General features: G+C 45.6%; 1 protein-coding gene across 6 annotated transcripts in view; it reads right to left on the bottom strand.

Annotated features, from left to right (window-relative positions):
• Positions 1-19,049, bottom strand: part of Foxn3 (forkhead box N3) — a 392,487-nt gene that overhangs the window by 112,586 nt on the left and 260,852 nt on the right. For all 6 annotated transcript variants that reach the window (XM_027931570.2, XM_071607611.1, XM_071607612.1 and 3 more), the window contains one exon: positions 310-374. In XM_027931570.2, coding sequence (XP_027787371.1) covers positions 310-374 — 65 coding nt within the window. The remainder of the gene's footprint in view (positions 1-309; positions 375-19,049) is intronic.

Genomic DNA, 19,049 nt, shown 5'->3' with positions numbered 1-19,049 from the left:
GGGCTGGAAACATACAAAAGGGCTCGCTCTCCTCAGCCCCGTGTGCATACCATTTTCATATCCCAATTGTCATGCCATCCCCATTCCACCAAAGCAACCCAGACGCTCTGGAACACGAGCAATGACAACAGGCCAGAGCAGCAGTCCCGGAAAGCCTGGTTTTGACTCATGACTCCTACTTGAGTAGGAAGAAATAAAGAGAAGTGGGCACACAGACCCAACCACTCAGTCACGCTTCTCCAGAGGGCAGCCCCTCTCTGGTTGGCACTGAGGGGATTGCAGGGGCAGCGAGGTTTCCTAGACACTTACCTTGCAGAAGGGCTCCGTTTCTCTTGAAGAAGGTACTGCCTGGCCAGATGGGTGGACCTGATGGGCTGAAAGAGAAGACAAACACAGGTAAGACCCCTGCACTCCCACCTAGGCACCCTCACGTGGCCTCGGACCATGGCCTCAGGGATGCCGTACTGACATCCTCTGAAAACGTACCTTTAAAAATCATTAGGTTTGTTTAATTGTCATGTGAGTATTCTGCTTTCCATCTTGGCCCCATCACACCTGGGCACTGAAATCGCCTGCAGGTGAACAAACAGCACACACACAGCGCTAGGCAGCCCAGCTCTGAACTTCAAAATGTTTGCTAACTTGTTCCTAATGTCATGAATTTATGTGGCAAAGAACACCTGCCCATGTCTTCTGAAACCAAGTGGGTTTTCTTCTGGCACTTCCTGGTACCACCTGCCTATAGTAAATGCAAAGTTGCCCTTCTTGGCATTTCTACCACCAAATCCTCTCTGTGCAGATCCAGCCTTGATCAATGCCCTCCTTCCTCTAAGACTCTTGTTTGCCTCCTGTTTTCCATTTCTTGGCTTAAAAGGTTGCACTCCATCCCCTATAAAACACTTTGCAGACATGTTACCACCCACAGTCTGGTCACCAGAGAGGCAAGAAAATAAGAAAGATCAATATTTCACAAAGACACTTACTGCATTTATAGACGAACATTTTCACTGTTTTAGAGCATCCAGTGGAAAACTTTACAACCAAGCCAGTCTTAGCAAAATATCCTTAGAGTGGAAAGTAGGTTATTCTAAAAAGGACTGGTTTAGATTAATGTTAGAAAGCACTTAGTTCAAAATGTTACTGCATCTGAGAGGCAATATAAATTACTTTCACTGAAATAGTACATGGCAAATGATATTGGTTAATGTATTATCAATCACATTCAGCGTTTAAAAAAACTAAAAAACTGGCCTGAGGAATACATTTGTAAGTCTGGCGGACATGCAGACACACACACACACACACACAAGTCTGAAGGGCTATACAATGAATGCTTCGCTAGTCAACTGGGGTCTCTGGATATACAGGATGGCCGTACCCTTAACAAGGAAGAGAAATGCAATGATATTCTGCCTATCAGAATTTCATTACATGAGATACAGAGAGTCTTGTTGTATAGGAACACAATAGATAATTGCAGTAAAGTAGGAAGTTACAGACTAAAAATATTGTTAAACATCAAGACTGTGGTAAATGTGCTAGAAAGCACAAACAGGAATATCTTGTTTATTGTGCTTTAAAGATATTGCAGGGATTTGTGTTTGTTGTTGTTGTTGTTTTACAATTAAAGATTTCTAGCAAACCTGGGTCAAGCCAGTGTATCAGCACCATTTTTCCAACAGCTCAGATGATCATTTGCATTTCTTAGCGATAAGATATTTTTTAAATTAAACTTTATACATTGTTTTCTTAGATATAATGCTATTGCACACTTAATATACTGCAGCATGGTGTAAATATAACTTTTATACGCACCAGGAAATCAAAAAATTCATGGGACTTACTTCAGTGCCACATTTGCTTGATTGCAGTGGTCTAGCATTGAACCTGCAATCTTTTCAGAGTACCTGGACTGTGAACCTTAATGCTAATGAACCTTTTTGTTTTATTTTCCTTTATTTCTACTGTACTCAAAGTAAATGAGAACAATGCGTCTTAGCCATGGTTTTTCCTACACACCCAATTCTCAGCCTGGCAGGTGTAGCCTCCAAGTGACCAGGAATGTCACAGGAAACCTGCAGCCCTGGTTGGGGGTTCCAACGGTTCAGAATGATGGCAGCAAGCTAAATTCTCTTCTGTCTCATTCCTGTCTTATTCCATTTGGGAGCCTTTAAGGCTCAAAGTCACATGAAGAATAACGTGCGTCAAAATGCTTAAGATGATCTTTTAACAACCCTAGCAAGCTCCCAGGGCTTTACCATCTTATTTTTACAACAAAGCAGAAAACAGCAAGCTGGCTGTGGCCAATACTGAACTGCCTGATTTATAAAGATATTTAAAAACTGAGGACTTCATTATAGAAGAGTTGGTGCTTCTAGAGAATTCAATAATTGAGTATTACTGCAGGAGCCTGGATATCCAGCTTACCGCCATCCAAATCTCCTCTTTATCCTGACCTTGATTTGGCTGAAAACCCGAGCAGACACCAGGGATGGAGCAAATGTGGGGAACTGAGGTTGGATAAATCCAGTGGTTTAGATAAGGAAAATACTCTGTGTGATAGAAATCTACCTACAGATTTTCTACAACGCCCTTTTAACATACTTAAGTCACTGATCACAATTCTATAGCCATTCTGCTCTGTTGTCCCTCTAATTTGTACTCCAGGAGTGGAAAGATGTGGAGTCTCTGGCCCAAGCCCCCTGGTAAACGGTGAATTCCTGAGGGGCCTCCTTCCAGCCCAGGGTTAGCCAGTTCCTGCCGGACTGACTGCAAAGCTTTTGAGCTCTTCATATTCCGTATTCTTCTTTTGTATGGTCCCTCAAAATGATATCTTCTAACTGTTAGAAGATTTGAGGATTTATGAAGTCCCTATTGAGAACTGTGCTCTATGTTACAAAAGACATTGGGAAGAAAAAATTAAAAATCCTATTTGATGATCTCTAGGAACTTACTATCATACTCATCTACCTCCAACCTCCTCTGGTTCCATTTAAAGAGACAAGAAATGCCCCTGGAAAGGCTGGCAGGCACAGCAGCAAACTTAAGATAGATATATATTTTTTCCTTCTCTTTCTTGGCGTATTACCTTCTGAGCTCAGAGTTCATTAAAAATACATATGATTGGGCACAGAGGTGCACACCAGTAATTCCACACACTGGGGAGGCTGAGGCAGGAGAATTACAAGTTCAAGGCCAGCCTTGGTACCGCTGCAAGGCCCTCGACAACTCAGCAAGACCCAGTTAGTCTCAGAATGAAATATTAAAAAGGGGGCTGGGGATGTGGCTAAGTGGCTGGGTGACTCTGGGTTCAATCCCTGGTATGGAAAAAAAGAAAGGACACACGCACACACACAAAATCACTTTAAAATGTATATTAACACATCTTCTAGGGAAGAAACTAGTGGTCAAAGTGTTTGGGGAGGGTCTATACCACCCTTTCCAGTGGCAAGCCAAGAGGAGGGGAGGTTAGCGCACACTGAGAGGATGGGGAGCTCCTCGCACCCCGTGGTGTGCAAGCAGGTGACACTTGTGAACGGTCACTGCCATGTGAAATAGCCACTAAGGTCCCCTCTGGGTGCGTCTCAGTCACCTTGCAAAGTCCTCACATTGCCTAACACTGAGATAAAAAAATCGTCATTTACTGAGCACAATGAGCCACACTTCTCCACAAGCCCCTCTCCTTCTGTGGGGTGGGCAGGGCAGAATCACCTTCCCCTTCTACAGATGAGCAGAAGTCCTGAGAGGTAAAGGGTCTCAGGGCAACAGGTGACTGGTCAGTGACCAGCCCATGACCAGACCAGGGCTCCTGGAGCTGGCCCAAGGGACCGCAGAGACAACTGTCAATGCCCCAATTTCATTTCTCATCTTTCTGCTTTTCTCTTCTAGCACCAAGCTCTCAGGCACGCCTCCCCATGGAAGAAGGCTGTGGACGGCATTTTGTGAGCAATCTCTCCAAGGCAAAGTCCCAGGCTAGAGAAAGCAATCGGAGGAACCATTCGTGAAAGACTCATGGGCTCCTATTAGCAGAAACAATGGAAGGCGGCCCCACAAATGTCTCATTTCAATAATGTGCTCACAGAATCCCACGACCTTCAATGGCCAAACCAACCCAGGGACGAGGAAGGAAGCAGACCAACAGGTTAGGAGGGCCTTGCCTGCTGGAAAGCCGGTCTGTGAACTGGCATTTGAGAACACTGGTCCAGCTGATCACGGAGACTAGGGCCGGGCCAGCAAATCCCAAGAGAGGAGCGATACCGTCCTGAACAGTCATCCCCAGGCCTCGCACTCTCAGCTGCACAAGGAGCTCCCAAGGGGACACTGTGAGGCCACGGGCTGTAGGGCTGCGTGATCTGTCAGGTGTCTGTCCTACACTCGTGGGCTTTAATCACTGTGAACGCAGCCCCCTGGCAGTTCTGGAAGACCCCACCTCTATCTGCCAGCCTGGACTGTCTGTGGGCCTAATGAGAAGCAAACTGAGAAAAGTCCTTTTTCCTAACAACACAGCTGCCAAACATAAACTGCTACACCTAAAGGACAGGAGGCTAGAACCAGGATGGGGTGGGGGGAGTGGGGGGGGGGCGGCTACCTGAAAGAAGGCAGAACAGAGGACACACACTGACGGACTTCACGTGGATGAGAAGTCGGATTCACCAAGTACAAAGGTGGCTGCCGGGGCTGGCCCAAGGGGGAAGAAGGACAGGTTCTTTAATAGGTGCAGAGTTGCAGATTTGTAAGATGAAACGAGTTCTGGAGATGAGGGGGCCCAGCAAAGCAAATGCCCTTGGCGCCACTGAACAGCACGCTTAAAAATGGTTAAGATGGTAAATTTTATGTCATGTGTGTTTTATATAAATAAAAATGTAGGAAAAAGAGAGGGAAGGGAGGGAAGAGGGAGAAGGAAGAAAGAGAGGACCGACACAGGAACTATGGAAAACGTGAACAGAGGCCTGAAGATACGGGGCAGGAAGGATGACCCAATCCATGCACTTCCCGTCTGAACCTCCCCTGGATGCCCCCAGAACAGTCCCCATACTTAAAAGTAGATACCCCAAACCAACTGGGGGAGAGGAAGAGGATGCCATAAAGACTAGCTCTTCCCGATTTAGTCCTCATGGAAGCTCTCGCTTTCCCACGGTCCTTCAAGCAACGGAATACTGATTTCTACCACTTCTCTAGCACTGGAAACTGAGAGTGGGGACAATCCCCTGAGAAGCACGACATGCACCAGCACTCTGCTTACCCAGGAATAAACGGTCCAGGCAGTCCTAAGAAGGGGGCAGACTGAAGCAGGGAATGAGAGACTGAAAGAGAGAACACCTTGGCATTCATTGCTTTAACCTCCGTGGATTAATCAAGAAAATACTAGAAGATCAGGGCAGCCTGAACAGACACATGCACGCAAGGTTTCAAGGGTCACAAAACATCAACCACGATTGGAGAAGCAGCACTAGGGGCTCTGGAGATCACCTGGGATTCTCCTGAACACTCTTCCCAATAATAAAACATGAACATCTGGAACATCTGGGCATTCAAAAGGATCTCTGGTCCAACCAGAGGTACAGTGGAGACAGCACAAAGGGACTGGATTCAGGGAATCTGTGCAAAATGCAGCTGAGGTCTTTTAACTTCCCAAGCCTGTAAACCGGGGGCAAATGATAGTATCTAGCTGGCGTGAGAGAATGAGGTTGGGTGTTTTTTTTTAAAAAAAAAAAAAAAAAGGTGCTCTGTAAATGGCAAAAATCTCTGTGATTGTCTTGATGACAAGAAAACTGCAGTTCAGAGAAGTTAAGTGACGCGCTCAAGGTACACAGCGACACTGCAGCAGTTTGCAGGGTGCCAGCGCTTCCTCATTCGCACTCGACTCTCCCCAAGTGGCCCTCTTCTGCATTCCTGAGACAGCTGTGGCAGCAGAACTTCCCATCTTCCTCTTTCCTGTAAGAGGCCATGTGTGTGAGATGCTTTGAGATCTTCTAAGTGTGAATTTCCTCAGTCCAAAAACACAATAAGCAGTCCCTCAAAAATCAAAGAGCTGGCAGGGAACAGTGTCACAGTGTCCACCTCCTCTAAAGAAAGCTGAAATAAAGATAAGTCCACCTGAGTCTTGTGCAAATCCCGACTGGTGAGCAACTAGGAGGCAGAGACCAGGTGAGACCTCCCAGGCCCAGCCTGCCATCCCAGGCTGACATCACCAAGTGACCACACAGCCCTCTCTGGATCTACAAAAACCACAACCAACAGACTGGAGAGATTATTTGAGGGCAAAACACTGAACACAGGAAGAAATGGAATTGCTTTGTGACTTGGGCCGAATATTAAAATCGGAGGGATGCCCATCCTGACTTCCTGCCAGCAGATATCCCTGTGTGCCCTGTACCACGCAGGCTGTGATGTGCCACCCCAGGGCTGACATGGCTGTGAGCATCTGACACAGGTCTTGAAGTTTGGGTTTCACTCCTCGCCACTGACCACACGGGGTTTCTCAGCATTATTGATATTTGGGGCTGGACAATTCCTTGTACACTACCACTGCCCCTTTTCTCTGAAAACTTGGCTCTCTCCACTCTCCTCCCATTTCCCAGGATAAATACCTTCTTATCTTAACCATCACTGAACACCAACAGGTGTCCAGGTCTTTCTTTTGGCTCCATAACTCTGCCCTGAATTGATAAAGTCCAACAGCTAACAGTGTGGCCTCTGCTCCTTCAGGTCACGACCTCCTGGACTGGCTGCGATTCTCTTACTCTCAGAGGTCAACCTCCCAGCCATTCAGGGACACTACAGTTCTGAATCTGCCCCCTCCAAATTCCAGATATTGCCAATATGACAGTATAAAGAAGTTGAGGCCTTTTAGAAGCTACATTTGCCTTGTGAACAGGATCAGAGGCCCCTATAAAGGCTTGCCAGAGGGACTGTGGCCCCTCTTTGCCCTTGGCCATGTAGGGATGTGACATTCGAGGCACCATGTTGGAAGCAGGCACCAGGCCCTCACCAAACTACACCCCTGCCAGCACCTTGATCTTGGACTTCCCGGCCTCCAGATGTACAAGGAATAAATTTCTATTTTTTGTAGATCACCCAGCTTCCGGTATTGTTATAGGAACACAAATGGGCCACGACAAGGGAAACTGACCTCCCCTCAGCAGTAAGCCCTCTCCGTGCCTCCACCAACCCCGACTCTCACATAAGAGGCTTTCTCCACTGACTGCAGCCTGGAAACACCCTTCCAGCCTGGCATCTCATATGCTTTGCTAGCATCTGCCCCACATGGCCCTGGGATCACTATGGGCATCCCTAGCCTTCGCTATCTCCTCTCTTTTCCTAAGCAAGTTCATGGACTCCTGGCAAATCTGGGTTTTTCCAATTCCCCATCTCTAGCTCATCTGGTCTCCTGGCCCAGGAATGTACCTGGAGCTGGGTCCTGACTCGGCTTTCACCTGCATACCCGCCTCATGTCTGTCCAAACCAGGCAACAGCTTCCCACCTCTGCCTTCCCAGCTGGTCAGTCCCCTCTAGCACAAGCCACAGTGCCCTGGATTTGATGACATTGGTATTTGTTTCCTAGGACTGCCACAGGCTGGGTGACACAAGCAACATAAACTTAAGAGTTTCACAGTTCTAGGGACCAGAAGCCCAAGATCAAGGTGTTGGCAGGGCTGGCTCCTTCTCAGGCTCTGAGGAAAAACCTGTTCCACGCCTCTTCCCTGGCCCCTGGGAACTTGCTGAGAATCTTTCGTTCCATGATCTTTGCCTTTGTGTTCACACACAGGCCCTACCCCCAGGGATGTCTGTGTCCAAACTTTCTTTTTATTATAAGGATTCCAGTCATATTGGAGGGGTCCACCCTTTAGTATGGCCTCATCCAAACTAATTACATCGGCAACAACTTAATTTCCAAATAGGGTCATAGTCTGAGGTGCTGGAGGTGAGGAAATCAACACATAAATTTGGGAAGGGGGCACATTTCAACCCAAAACCATCTGTCACTGTGACCCACACAGGACACTTAACTCCCAGAAACACCAACACACCGCTGTCTCTTTTTTCCTGAATTCCCAGAACCTAAGGCTGTGCTCGGAACTTGGCTGGCATCTATCAAATATTTATTGAGGGAATAAAAGTTTACACTTGAATTTAGCATCCCTGTGAGGGATGAAAAAGGAATAAAAAGTGGATTCCCCCTTTGGAGATCCCATCTACAATGCTCAAGGTCAAAACTCTGGAGTTGCTAACACTGTCCCAGGGGACCCCTCCAGTTCCTCACCCATTCCAGCACCTTCCCAGGCTCCACCACTTTCCCTCCATTTGCATTCCTCCACCCAGGCCCCAGGTCAACTCAGGTGGAGCTGTTCTATTAACATTTCAATGGATCCCCTACCTCCAAGGTCTCCCTGACTGGGTGGGCCAGCCTAATGCCCCTGCAGCTCTCCCTGAGTCCAGCCTGCTCAAGGCTCTCCTCTGGGTTAGCAGACTTCTCCAAGAGGTGGAACCTAAGGTGGGGCTTGGGGACACTGTTTCTATGTTTCTAGTGCCCAACTGAGCCGGTTCTCTTTCATGCCCCCAAAGCCCTATTCTCGTGCTCTATGCCTCTGCGTGTGGGCATCAGGGCCTCAGCCTGCTAGGCAAGTGCTCTACGACTAAGCCACATCCCCAGCTCCCTGGGTCTTCTTTGCTTCTTCATATCCCAGACTCAACTCAAATCCCTGATCCCAGAGAAATTCTTCCAGCCCTCCAAATTCCCCTTCCTCTCCATTCTTCTGGCAATTATGGCTGAACAGCTCATTTGGGAATTAGTCATAATAGGTAGTGTTCAACTCTGATGGCCTTATACCTTTTATCCACTTTCTACAGGTAGGGGTGTGTGTGTGTGTGTGTTACTTTAAGAGCAGAAAGGCCACAAGAGCAGAGGCTTAGGGTGGCTCTCCTCCCAGAACTGGGTCAAGTTCACTGCACACAGAAAATGGTTGTCATAATTCTACTAAGTGATTTTGAAAAATAGTAGGAATGCTACTCACGTCGCCCAAACAGAATTATTTCAAATGCTAAGGATTAAAAAAAAAAAAATCTTGTAGACATAATTAAATCTCTTACAAAGGAACAGGCCTACATGGTAGCACACCTTGGCTCACAATTATCATCTCAAATAGAAACTCAAAAATCTTTAAAAGTGGAAACAAAATTATAAATCTCATCATTGATGGCAAGTAATAGGTTAGGTAATTTGGACTACTCTTGTGTGATTTCTTGATTACTAAGGAATATATAAATAACTGGATAAGTACATGTATATTTTTGATAATATGGAATGTGTGTCAGGGTATACCAAAGAAACTCTGCTTAAAACCATGGCTACAGTTTTAGATGCATGCAGCTCAGGATACATCTTATGAACAGATGCAAAGGTGTTTATCATTATCTTTGTGCTACACAGTTTCTAATTTTACATATGAAAACCAAGGCATCATTCAGCATAAAGTACATTATTTGCATGATGTATTTGCATTTGTAAAACATCCACATTTACTTTTACTGCTTAATGGGCCCCGGTTTAAATGGGCCACTCTATATAAATGGAGTACACTGGTTCCCAACTCAATGGTGCTGATAAGAAAACTGCTCCTTTTAGATGCAAATGAACCTACTAATCACAATTAAAATGGTGGAGTTGAGGAAAGCAGAGCAGCTGTTCCTAGAGCTACAAGTCTAGGGACAGTTTGGTTCTAGCTTCATCTCTGGAGCAGCCTGGGATTTCCCCAGATGTCTGCCCAGTGACTGGGATACGCTCAACTTCTCCAAGGGGCTTGAAAGAGGAGAAACAGCTCCCCAACTGCACAGGTATGGGCGAACTACCCTTGTATTCACCTGGTAGGAGGCTCAGCATTTGTGAAAGAAAGAACAAAAAGCAAGATCCACACGTGAGAATTTAAATAAGGCTTAAACTTTAACATAATTAGTGCCACCAGGTCGTTCAGGAACCCTCCTGAAGATACACCCAAAATGAACCAACTAGAAGCAGGGATGTGAGATATTTGCACACATGTTCACAGTGGCTTATTCAGGAGAGGCAAGAGGTGGAGGAGACGCAGTGCTCACTGATGGACGAATGAATAAATAAAATGCAGTAATACATATAAGGGGACATTCCTGAGCCTTAAAAAGGAGATTGTGACACTGTGACACCTGCCCTGAGGTCATTTGGGGACAGACAGATGTGGACAGCAGAGCATAAGGTTAAGGGAACAATTCTATGAACTGGGCCCACCTTACTGACCCCCATGTCTTTATTATTATTAGTCATTATTACTAGTCATAAAAAGCAATTTACCTGCAGTCCTGCACGGCTTAAGTCCACAGGATAAGACCCATTCCTCAGCAAACTACCTGTAACCTGCAGAAGGAATGCAACTCCCCGCCACCCCATGACGCTGGTAAGAAGAACACAGGTCGCCATGCAGGGGGGTACTTTTGTGACCCTTACACAGACAGATCCCAGAACTCAGCAAGATAAGGGTAACTGCCCCCAACCATAAAATCGGTAATGGGTTCCAATTAGAACTGGTGAGTATGGGCCAAAGCGACCTAGGGTTGTCATGGCAGTGGGGACTTAAGTCTGATGGTATTCTGCTGTCCATCAAAAGTCAAGAGGTGAACCTGGATGAGCCTCTGGAAGACTCCCTGGGACCCCCAATAAAACAGGAAGGCAGGAGGGACATGCCTTCTCTTTCCTCTCTGAGAGGACCTACTCTCTCCCTTGAGAGTGTCCCCCTTTCCTATCCCCAACTCATATCTGTTACTGAGTGACATGTCTGAAATCATTCTGATGTGATCACAAGAATTAGGGTTTAAAGGGGGTCCTCTGCAGTGACTCAGTTTCCAAGAAGGCCCCAGCCTGTAACACAATGAGCCAGTCACAAAAATACAGAGATTCTCTGACCCCCTTATCTGAGGTGCCGGGGTAGTCAAACTCGGGTGGCGGGGCCCAGGGGTGGCTGCTTAATGGTACAGTTTCAGTTGTGAAAGATGAAAATGTTCTGGAAGTGGAAGGTAGTGGTGGCAGCATGAATACATTTAATATAACTGCACACTTAAAGACGGTTAAGATGATACATTTTATTTCATGTGCATTCAACCACAATTTAATAAAGAATTAAGTGGTAGGTAAATGCTACCGTTTGGGTCTGGAGTGTCCACACGGAGAGGTGGTGAAGATGGTGTTGGGACAGCACCGAACCCTTCTTCTCTGACCATGTTAAGACCAAGGGGAAACGGTGGTATGGCTGATGCTAGATCAGAGAGACCCGGAGACTGAGGATGCCCGGGGCGGTTTTGATGGACAGGTGGAACCCACCAGGGATTTGAGACAGTCAGTGAGGTTGGAGAGCTTGGATACAAGGAACAACAGTAAAAAATTTATCTAAAATCCATCCCTCTAAGAGGAAAGCACCTGTTGAGGAAAAATACCATTTGCCTTGAACTCAATGGCAGGTTTTATAAATCCTTGGGTCCTCTCTGTCACTAAGATATGAGAAGGGCTGGACACACCATCTTGTTTTTATTTTTAATGACACATAATAATTGTACACATGATATTCTGATACATGTACAGGATGGGTAATGATCACATCAAGGTAACTGACACATCTATCAGGCCACACATTTATCATTTATTTGTGTTGGGAAAATTCAAAATCCCAAGGCTATTTTGAAAAATACAATTGTTGTCAATTACACTCTACTGTGCCACAGAAAGTTACAAGCCACTCCTCCGTCCAACTGTACCCTTTCCCCCCTCTTCTTCAAATTCCCATGGCATATAAGGATGGCCATATAATTGAAGCTTTAGCTACACTTGGGAAAATCTTAGCTTCTTGAAACCACAGGAGGAACTAGACAGATTGCTTCCTGGTGCTAGGTCAATAGGATCATCTCCAGCTGCCCACCGTGCACTTCACTGCAGGAAGTGAGGGGTAGGGGGCACCTTCCTCATCAGGGCCACTTGGCCAGAGAGTTCCTAAAGGGTGTCACTCGTCCTCCAAACCCACTTGCAGAGCCCAGCACGTGCTTAGGTCAGGAAAGGTGTTAGAGTAAGCTACTCTGTACCCTCCACCTGCACTTCTCTGTCCACCTCCGCCCTCTCTAAGGGCCAGGTTCAAAGGAACCACATGCCACCCAGCGTCAGGGCTGCTGTCCCAGCCTTAGCTTTTCTGGAAAAGCAACTCTGTGTTCAATGCATCCTTTGTTTGCATTAAACTGCTACCACTTCATTTATGCAGATGCATGAATCTTCATAGGCAATAATTTCAATCTTTGCATAATCCCATCAATCTTGTGCTCAAAACCACCCCTGGCACCCTGCAGCCTGTGGCACGTGCAAGTTCCTGAGCTCAAAACGACTGGCTTAACTTGCTCCAGCTATATGACTTGCCACCCTTCCTTTCCAGTTTTCCTGCTCTGATGGCAGTGAGTTGTTCATGGTCATGGAATGCCATTCACTTTTATCTTTGCTCACTCACTGTCTCTCCTTGGAATTCCACGCCCTCCCCTCACCTCTTTGCAAACTCTTGTGTTCTCTTAAAAATACTGCTCACTTATTTCTTTTCCCCCCTCCCTCCTCCATGCCCAGAGCAGAGCCTGTCTACATGTGCATCACATGATTGTAATTTATTCATTTTAGAAGCTAGATTAAATGCCGGGCGTGGTGTTGCATGCCTATAATCCTGGCTGCTCAGGGGGCTGAGGCAGGAGGATCACAAGTTCAAGGCCAGCCTCAGCAATTTAGTAAGGACCTAAGCAATGTAACAAGACCCTGTCTCTAAATAGAATAGGGCTGGGGATGTGGTTCAGTGGGTAAGCACTCTTGGGTTCAATCCCCAGTACCAAAAAAGAAGAAAAAGATGAAGCAGCAACAGCTAGATTGTGACTCTTCCAAGGACAACTGTCCTATCAGCCTAAAGTCCTCAGTGGCCAGCATGGAGTGGGTAGTCAACAGATGTTTGCTGGAAAAAAAAATTAGCCCTGTGCAGCATACACAACTGGTATCGGATGCCTCATTCTGAAGCTAAGAACACTTAATTCAGAACGGTGAAGTCACTTGCAAGGGTCACAGAGCCAGTAAGTGACCCATGATACCTATAAAGCCCAGCTCCTATTTCTTACTGTCACTTGACTTTTGCCATCTATGGAAAATAAAAGGAAAACTGAGGAGATGATACAAGCAACACTTGTAAAGTCTGGTGGATGTTTCTGAGCGTCCACACACTGCCTTCCTTTCAGAATGGACACGGAGAAGGACAGTCCCGCAATTCGCTCCTATCAGTGCATCTAGTTTAACTTGAAGCCTGAGCAGCCAAGCGCTAAATTAACATTAGTCTCTGCAAAGGTGCTGGGGCTCTGAACAGGGGACACAATGCTTGCATAACTTTGAAGAACAGATTTACACACCCCTTTGTCTCCCATATCAATGGACTCAAGAGCTGCAGCCGTGCACGAACGATCTTTTCTTTCCACTGTCTAAGAGTTGAATGCAGCCGTTTTCAGCTTCTTGCCGGTGATCACTCCACTAAAAATAGCTTTGATGCTGTCACATGCAAACTTGAGCAGAACCTGAAAGCAGATCCCTTTTTAGTTCTGAGCTGGTTCAACTTTAAGAGAGGCAGCTGTTAACATGCTCCAGCGTGCTTACACGACGCTCAAGTAGTTCTCTGGCTCATAGTATTAAAAAAAAAAAAAAAAAACACCCCTGAAAAGGGACAGCTCAGGGTTTGCTGCCTCTGACACATCTGTGTTGACACATCTGTCTGCTGAGCTGGGAAAGGAGGCTTGGCAAAGGCAATCCAAAATGTCCAGCTTTAAGGGGGAAAGGACCATGGCTGCAGCTGCAGCGGAGAAAGATGCCTTCCTGAGATTCGGAATCAGCAGTTGGACCACTCTGGATACCTTCTGAAAACTGGGCCCCAAAAGACACAGAGTATGGGCTTAGGAACCAGAGGAAACACAGGCTATGTTGTATGAAGTTTCATGCTAGAAAATTTGGGCTGAGCCTGGCCAAGCGGGGGAGGGAGGGGGACAAGCTTTAGGAAAACAGGCTTCCAACCAGTTCCTCCTTTCAGACCTCCTGCGAGACGTGGTTTCAGCATCCGTGTTGCATGGACCTTCTGCATGGAGCCAGGGGTCAATAGAGTGACACCAAAGTGCCTGATGTTCTCCATGACCCCTGACAGACAGTGTCCTTTAGAAACAGGTCACCCAGAGAGAGAATGCTGAGTGATCCAGGGACAAGCCTGGGACACTGCAGTTTCTTAAAAGAAAAGAAAGGAAAAAACAACCCACCAGCCAAATAAATGGTGGGCTTTTTTTTTTTTTCTTTTCTTAATTCTACGTGTTCAAAGGATGAGTCACATCATATTTGTTTATGAAATAAGAATTTGTTCTATGAAGTTTTGTCCTAGAAAATTTGAGCTGAGCCTGGCTGAGCTGAGGAGGGAGGAGGGACAAAGCCTTGCCTGGATGTCACTGCATTTACTCACTCAGAGACGCCAGGACATGGGAACTGAGGTCACCCGTGGCTCCCACTTGAGATGTTTATGCTGGAGGTTCACTACACGTCACAACCCATAATTTAACCAAAACCTCGAATTCTTTGAGTAGATCTGGAGAAAACACACCTTTATTACATCACGGTCCCTCCCCATGAGCTTTGGCGCTGTCAGCTAAGGACATGTAACTCAAGTACAGGAGCGAGCAGGTCCCCTATGTACATTATAAATTTCAGCAGCCCATGGCGCTTACATTAGTGTAGGCATTTATCACTTAGGTTATAGATATTTGAACAACAGAACAGACTTCATATACTGCTGTATCTTTAACACTCATTTTTTGTTAACAAGACAAAAGAATTTACAGTCACTGCCAACAGCTTGCTGGCAGCTAACACTAGGATGAGCCGTTGCCTGGCAACAGTCAAGCATGAGCCGTTGCCTGGCAACAGTCAAGCCTGCTTCCTCCCAAATCAGGAAGAGCCACTGCTAAATCCAGACTAATTACAAAATGGGACAAATATTTTAAAGCTTTATGTTGACTAAGAATTGGAGAGGGGTGGAGAATCCCGACAAGAACGATTCCTATTGAACGGATCTAACTCAATACAACACGTACTTGTCTTTAGCTCATGGCCACAGTTTATGTAGAACAATTTAGGAAACCTGGATGTTTCCGCAACTTTTCTAATTTCCCTAAATATTATACTAAACACAGCCATGTGTTTGCATTCTGTAGAAGCATGTCTTTTGCAGACTACCTAAGAATAAGAATGAGAAGCAGCACCTGAGAAGTCCTCCTGTAAAATATATACAGTCATTCCTAGGTCTCAGCTGGGGGGTTGGTTCCAGGACTCCTCGAGGACACCAAAATCCATGGTTGCTGAAGTCCCTTAGATAAAATGGCATAGGCAGCATCTGCACACCACGAACACGTGTCCCCCCAATTGCTTTAAATTATCTCTAGATTACTAATAATACCCAATACGAGGCAAATGCCGTGTAAATAGCTGCTGCACTGTATTGTTTAAGGACTAATGACAAGAAAAAGAAGTCTGCACATGTTCAGTACAGATGCAATTTTTTTTTCCAAAATATTTCCAGATGTGGGCTTGTTTGAACCCGAGGCTGGAGAGCCCCAGGTAGGAAGGGCTGACTATGTGTTTGCCAGGAACATCTGAGGACTCCACCAGCACTTGTTATAACACTGGCAGCCTTGGGTGGACACACAGTTTTGCTTTCAAGGTGCTCTTTGTCTGCACTCTGGATTCTTCCCGACTTCAAGACTGCTCAGAGTTCTCTGTGTGGAGGAGGAATCCAGAATTCTTTCAGAGTTCCTGAGGCCGGCCAGCCTGCCATCAGATGTATGTGGCTCCTGGCAAAGTCCTATACAACCAAAGCCCCAAAGTTTAAAGACCCTGCTTCATCTCCAGGAGCGGACTTGAAGGAAATGAGCTACACACACACACACACACACACACACACACGGGTCTGGCTCCCTTTCCTATACAAAGTGTAGAGGACTCTTCCCCCAAAAGGAAACACCGAGCATAACGGACAGAAGGAACCAGAAGAGCAGTTGGCAAACCATGAGCCAAATGGTACCTACCACCTGGGAGCTCAGAATGGCTTTCACGTTTCTAAATGATTGGCGTGGGGGGGAATCAAACAAAGATATTTCATGACATACAAAAATTATAAGAAATTCAAATTTTGGTACCTGTAAGTAAAATTTTATTGGGATATAACACACTCATTTGTTTATTTACACATCAATTGGGGCTGAATATTTACTATTTGACCCTTTACAAGAAAAAGTCTGAAGATGCCTAAAATAGAATAAAATCTTAGTTCTTAACAAGAAATTGATTTTGGATTAACTTTAACCAGGACCAAAACAAAGCAAATAAAGCCACTGACTCAAGTCTGGGTTGCTCTATGTATTTATTATTCAGTGACTGCACTACCAGAATTTCCAGAAACCAGTCCCCGTGGAATGCTAATTTCATTACTATTAACTCTAATAATCACCACTTGAAATCCTCCTGATTTTGGCTAACGCAATCCTCCCTCCACCTCTGCACACACAAATTCAAAGTGTTTTTCTTAGGTTGTGTCCCCTCTATGTTGTTATGAATGGAACAGTCTGAGGGGCTCAGCAGATTGTCCACGTGAATCTACACCATCTTTTAAACTGAGACAATTTTGATTATTCAAAACACGCATGCAGACTGTTTTCAGGGATGAGAGAAATATGGAATCAATTATATTTTATGTGTAAAGAAGCCCGCCCACTGGATCATGCCGGATGGCCCGTGAACTTTGCTAGAAAAGTGCTGACACAGATGACTGTTGGGACAAGGGCTCACTAAACTCTCGACCAACCAGGCCTGTTTGCTTTTCTACCCGGTCCTCTGGGTTCTCCATTTACCAAGACACAGTATCTTTGGCTCACTGCAGCCTGTACTTCTGATTATTCTAGACATGACAACCAGAGTTTCTGCATGACCGTGGGGAAGGTGGCTATCCTTTCCCATCACGTTACCCAACCAATAAAGGGTCACTTTTCAAGCCTTTCAGGGTCACGAAGAAGTAAATCCTAAAGCAGTCTCCATGAATCAAAACCTATATACGGGCCAGGTGTAAGTAACTTTTGGGCATTCAGCACCCATATAAGAATTAGAATTAAGAATTATAAAAATGAAAAACAAAGGAGGGGTGGGATTTCACACAGTCTGTGTTTTGAGCAAAGAAAAAGAATTTAAAATTTTATTTACTGGGTACAGCCTACCATTTTGAGCCTGACCAAACCAAACCAGAGATTGGGAGGAGTCTGTGGATGGCTTTTGCCATCTGGGTGCCCAAATTCACCCCACATAGCCAGCTACACCCACAGTGGTATTGGAAAGCCACGTTCAGGTTCAATACTGAAATAGCAGGCTTGACCTCGCCTTATGCATGAAGAACCTCTGGTAGCACGGGAACCCAACCAAGCTTGGCCAAGGGTTCCTGACAGCCTTGGCTCTGCTGGGCACTCCAGATGGTCCATAGTCACAGACTGACCCGAAAGGGGAATGAAAATTCCTCAAGTCACTAGAACCTGGGCAAGCTCAGTTCTCTAAAAACAGCTCCCGGTTTAAGCCCAGCACCATGAACTATCCTCAACATGAAAATAAATAAATAGAACATCAATTAATCCCATCTTGCCCACACGGGTGTAGGAGTATTTACCAATGCTCCTGGCCCTGCTCACATCCATTCCCTCTGCGGATGTCCCGACACTCACAGCCACAGTACCACTGTGTCCAGAACCCGAGGGATGGAAGCAACCCAAGTGTCCCTCAACAGGTGCACAGTTAAACAAACGGTGGTGTGTACACACGAGGGCACCTCAGCCCTAAAAGGGAAAGAAATTCTTTTTTTTTTCTTTCATTTTTTTTTTTTATTATTAGTTGTTCAAAACATTACAAAGCTCTTGACATATGGGAAAGAAATTCTGACACATACTACAACATGGGCGGACTATGGGGACAGAAGTAAAATAAGCCAGTCACAAAAGGACAAGTACTGCATGATTCTATTGGTATGAGCTACCTTGTGTAGTCAAAAACCAAAGGTAGGGACAGAAAAGTGGCTGCCAGAAGCTGACGAGAGGGTATCCATTTTTCAAAACAGAAAGTTCTGGAGATGCACTGCACAACATCATAAACATACTTACCACTCCTGAACTGTACACTTAAGAACGGCTAAGAAGGCAGAGTTTAGGACACAATTAAAAATAGGAAGAAAATTTTTCTGAGAAAGAGACTTTCTTTCCTAAACTGCTAACAACATGGAATTTAGGGTAATTTTGTTGAGTTCTTCAAGCTCTCCTTTTGCCTGACCACTCTGCATGAGTGTATGTTAACTTAATGATCAGAAAATATAATAAAGCTACTTTAATCATGAAAAAATGTGAAACAAAAAGCTTCTCTCCCACACTAGACCAGTAATCAACATAATTTGGGGCTTTGGGTGGGGGTGGCTCGTCTGTATTTGCTTTTAATAAAGTATCAATTTAAATTTGGTCACTTGTTTAGTCTGCTTCTTTTTATGCCTTACCTCAGCCCCACCAAAAGAATAGTCATTGTTCTTTGACCAATTAAAATGTTCAGGTTAATTCCATAAAAATTACCAAGATGCTTTACAATGAATCCCCTCCCATATTTTCTCAATTTGTTCACCCAATAAGTATTTCTTAAGTGCTCAGTAAATACCGGGAACACACAAAGACTTAGGGACACAATAGCAGCCAAGATGAGCTCAGTTCCTGGTTCCCAGGCTTAGACTGTAACTGGGAAGACAAGACAGATGGGGACTGTGGAGCTCTGCTTGTGTTTCTATGTTAGGGCACACCCACACACGTGTGCACACCCACACACATGCACAGAGACACACAGGCCCTGGGGCCATCTTCCACTCTTGGCGATACCACTGGCCAACCCAGGACAGTCGTCATGCCCACCACAGTGAGGG

Source organism: Marmota flaviventris, chromosome 2, assembly GCF_047511675.1.
Source record: "Marmota flaviventris isolate mMarFla1 chromosome 2, mMarFla1.hap1, whole genome shotgun sequence".
Classification (NCBI taxonomy): Eukaryota; Metazoa; Chordata; class Mammalia; order Rodentia; family Sciuridae; genus Marmota; species Marmota flaviventris.
Note: the sequence above shows the minus strand (reverse complement) of the source record. Positions and strands in the feature narration are given on the sequence as shown.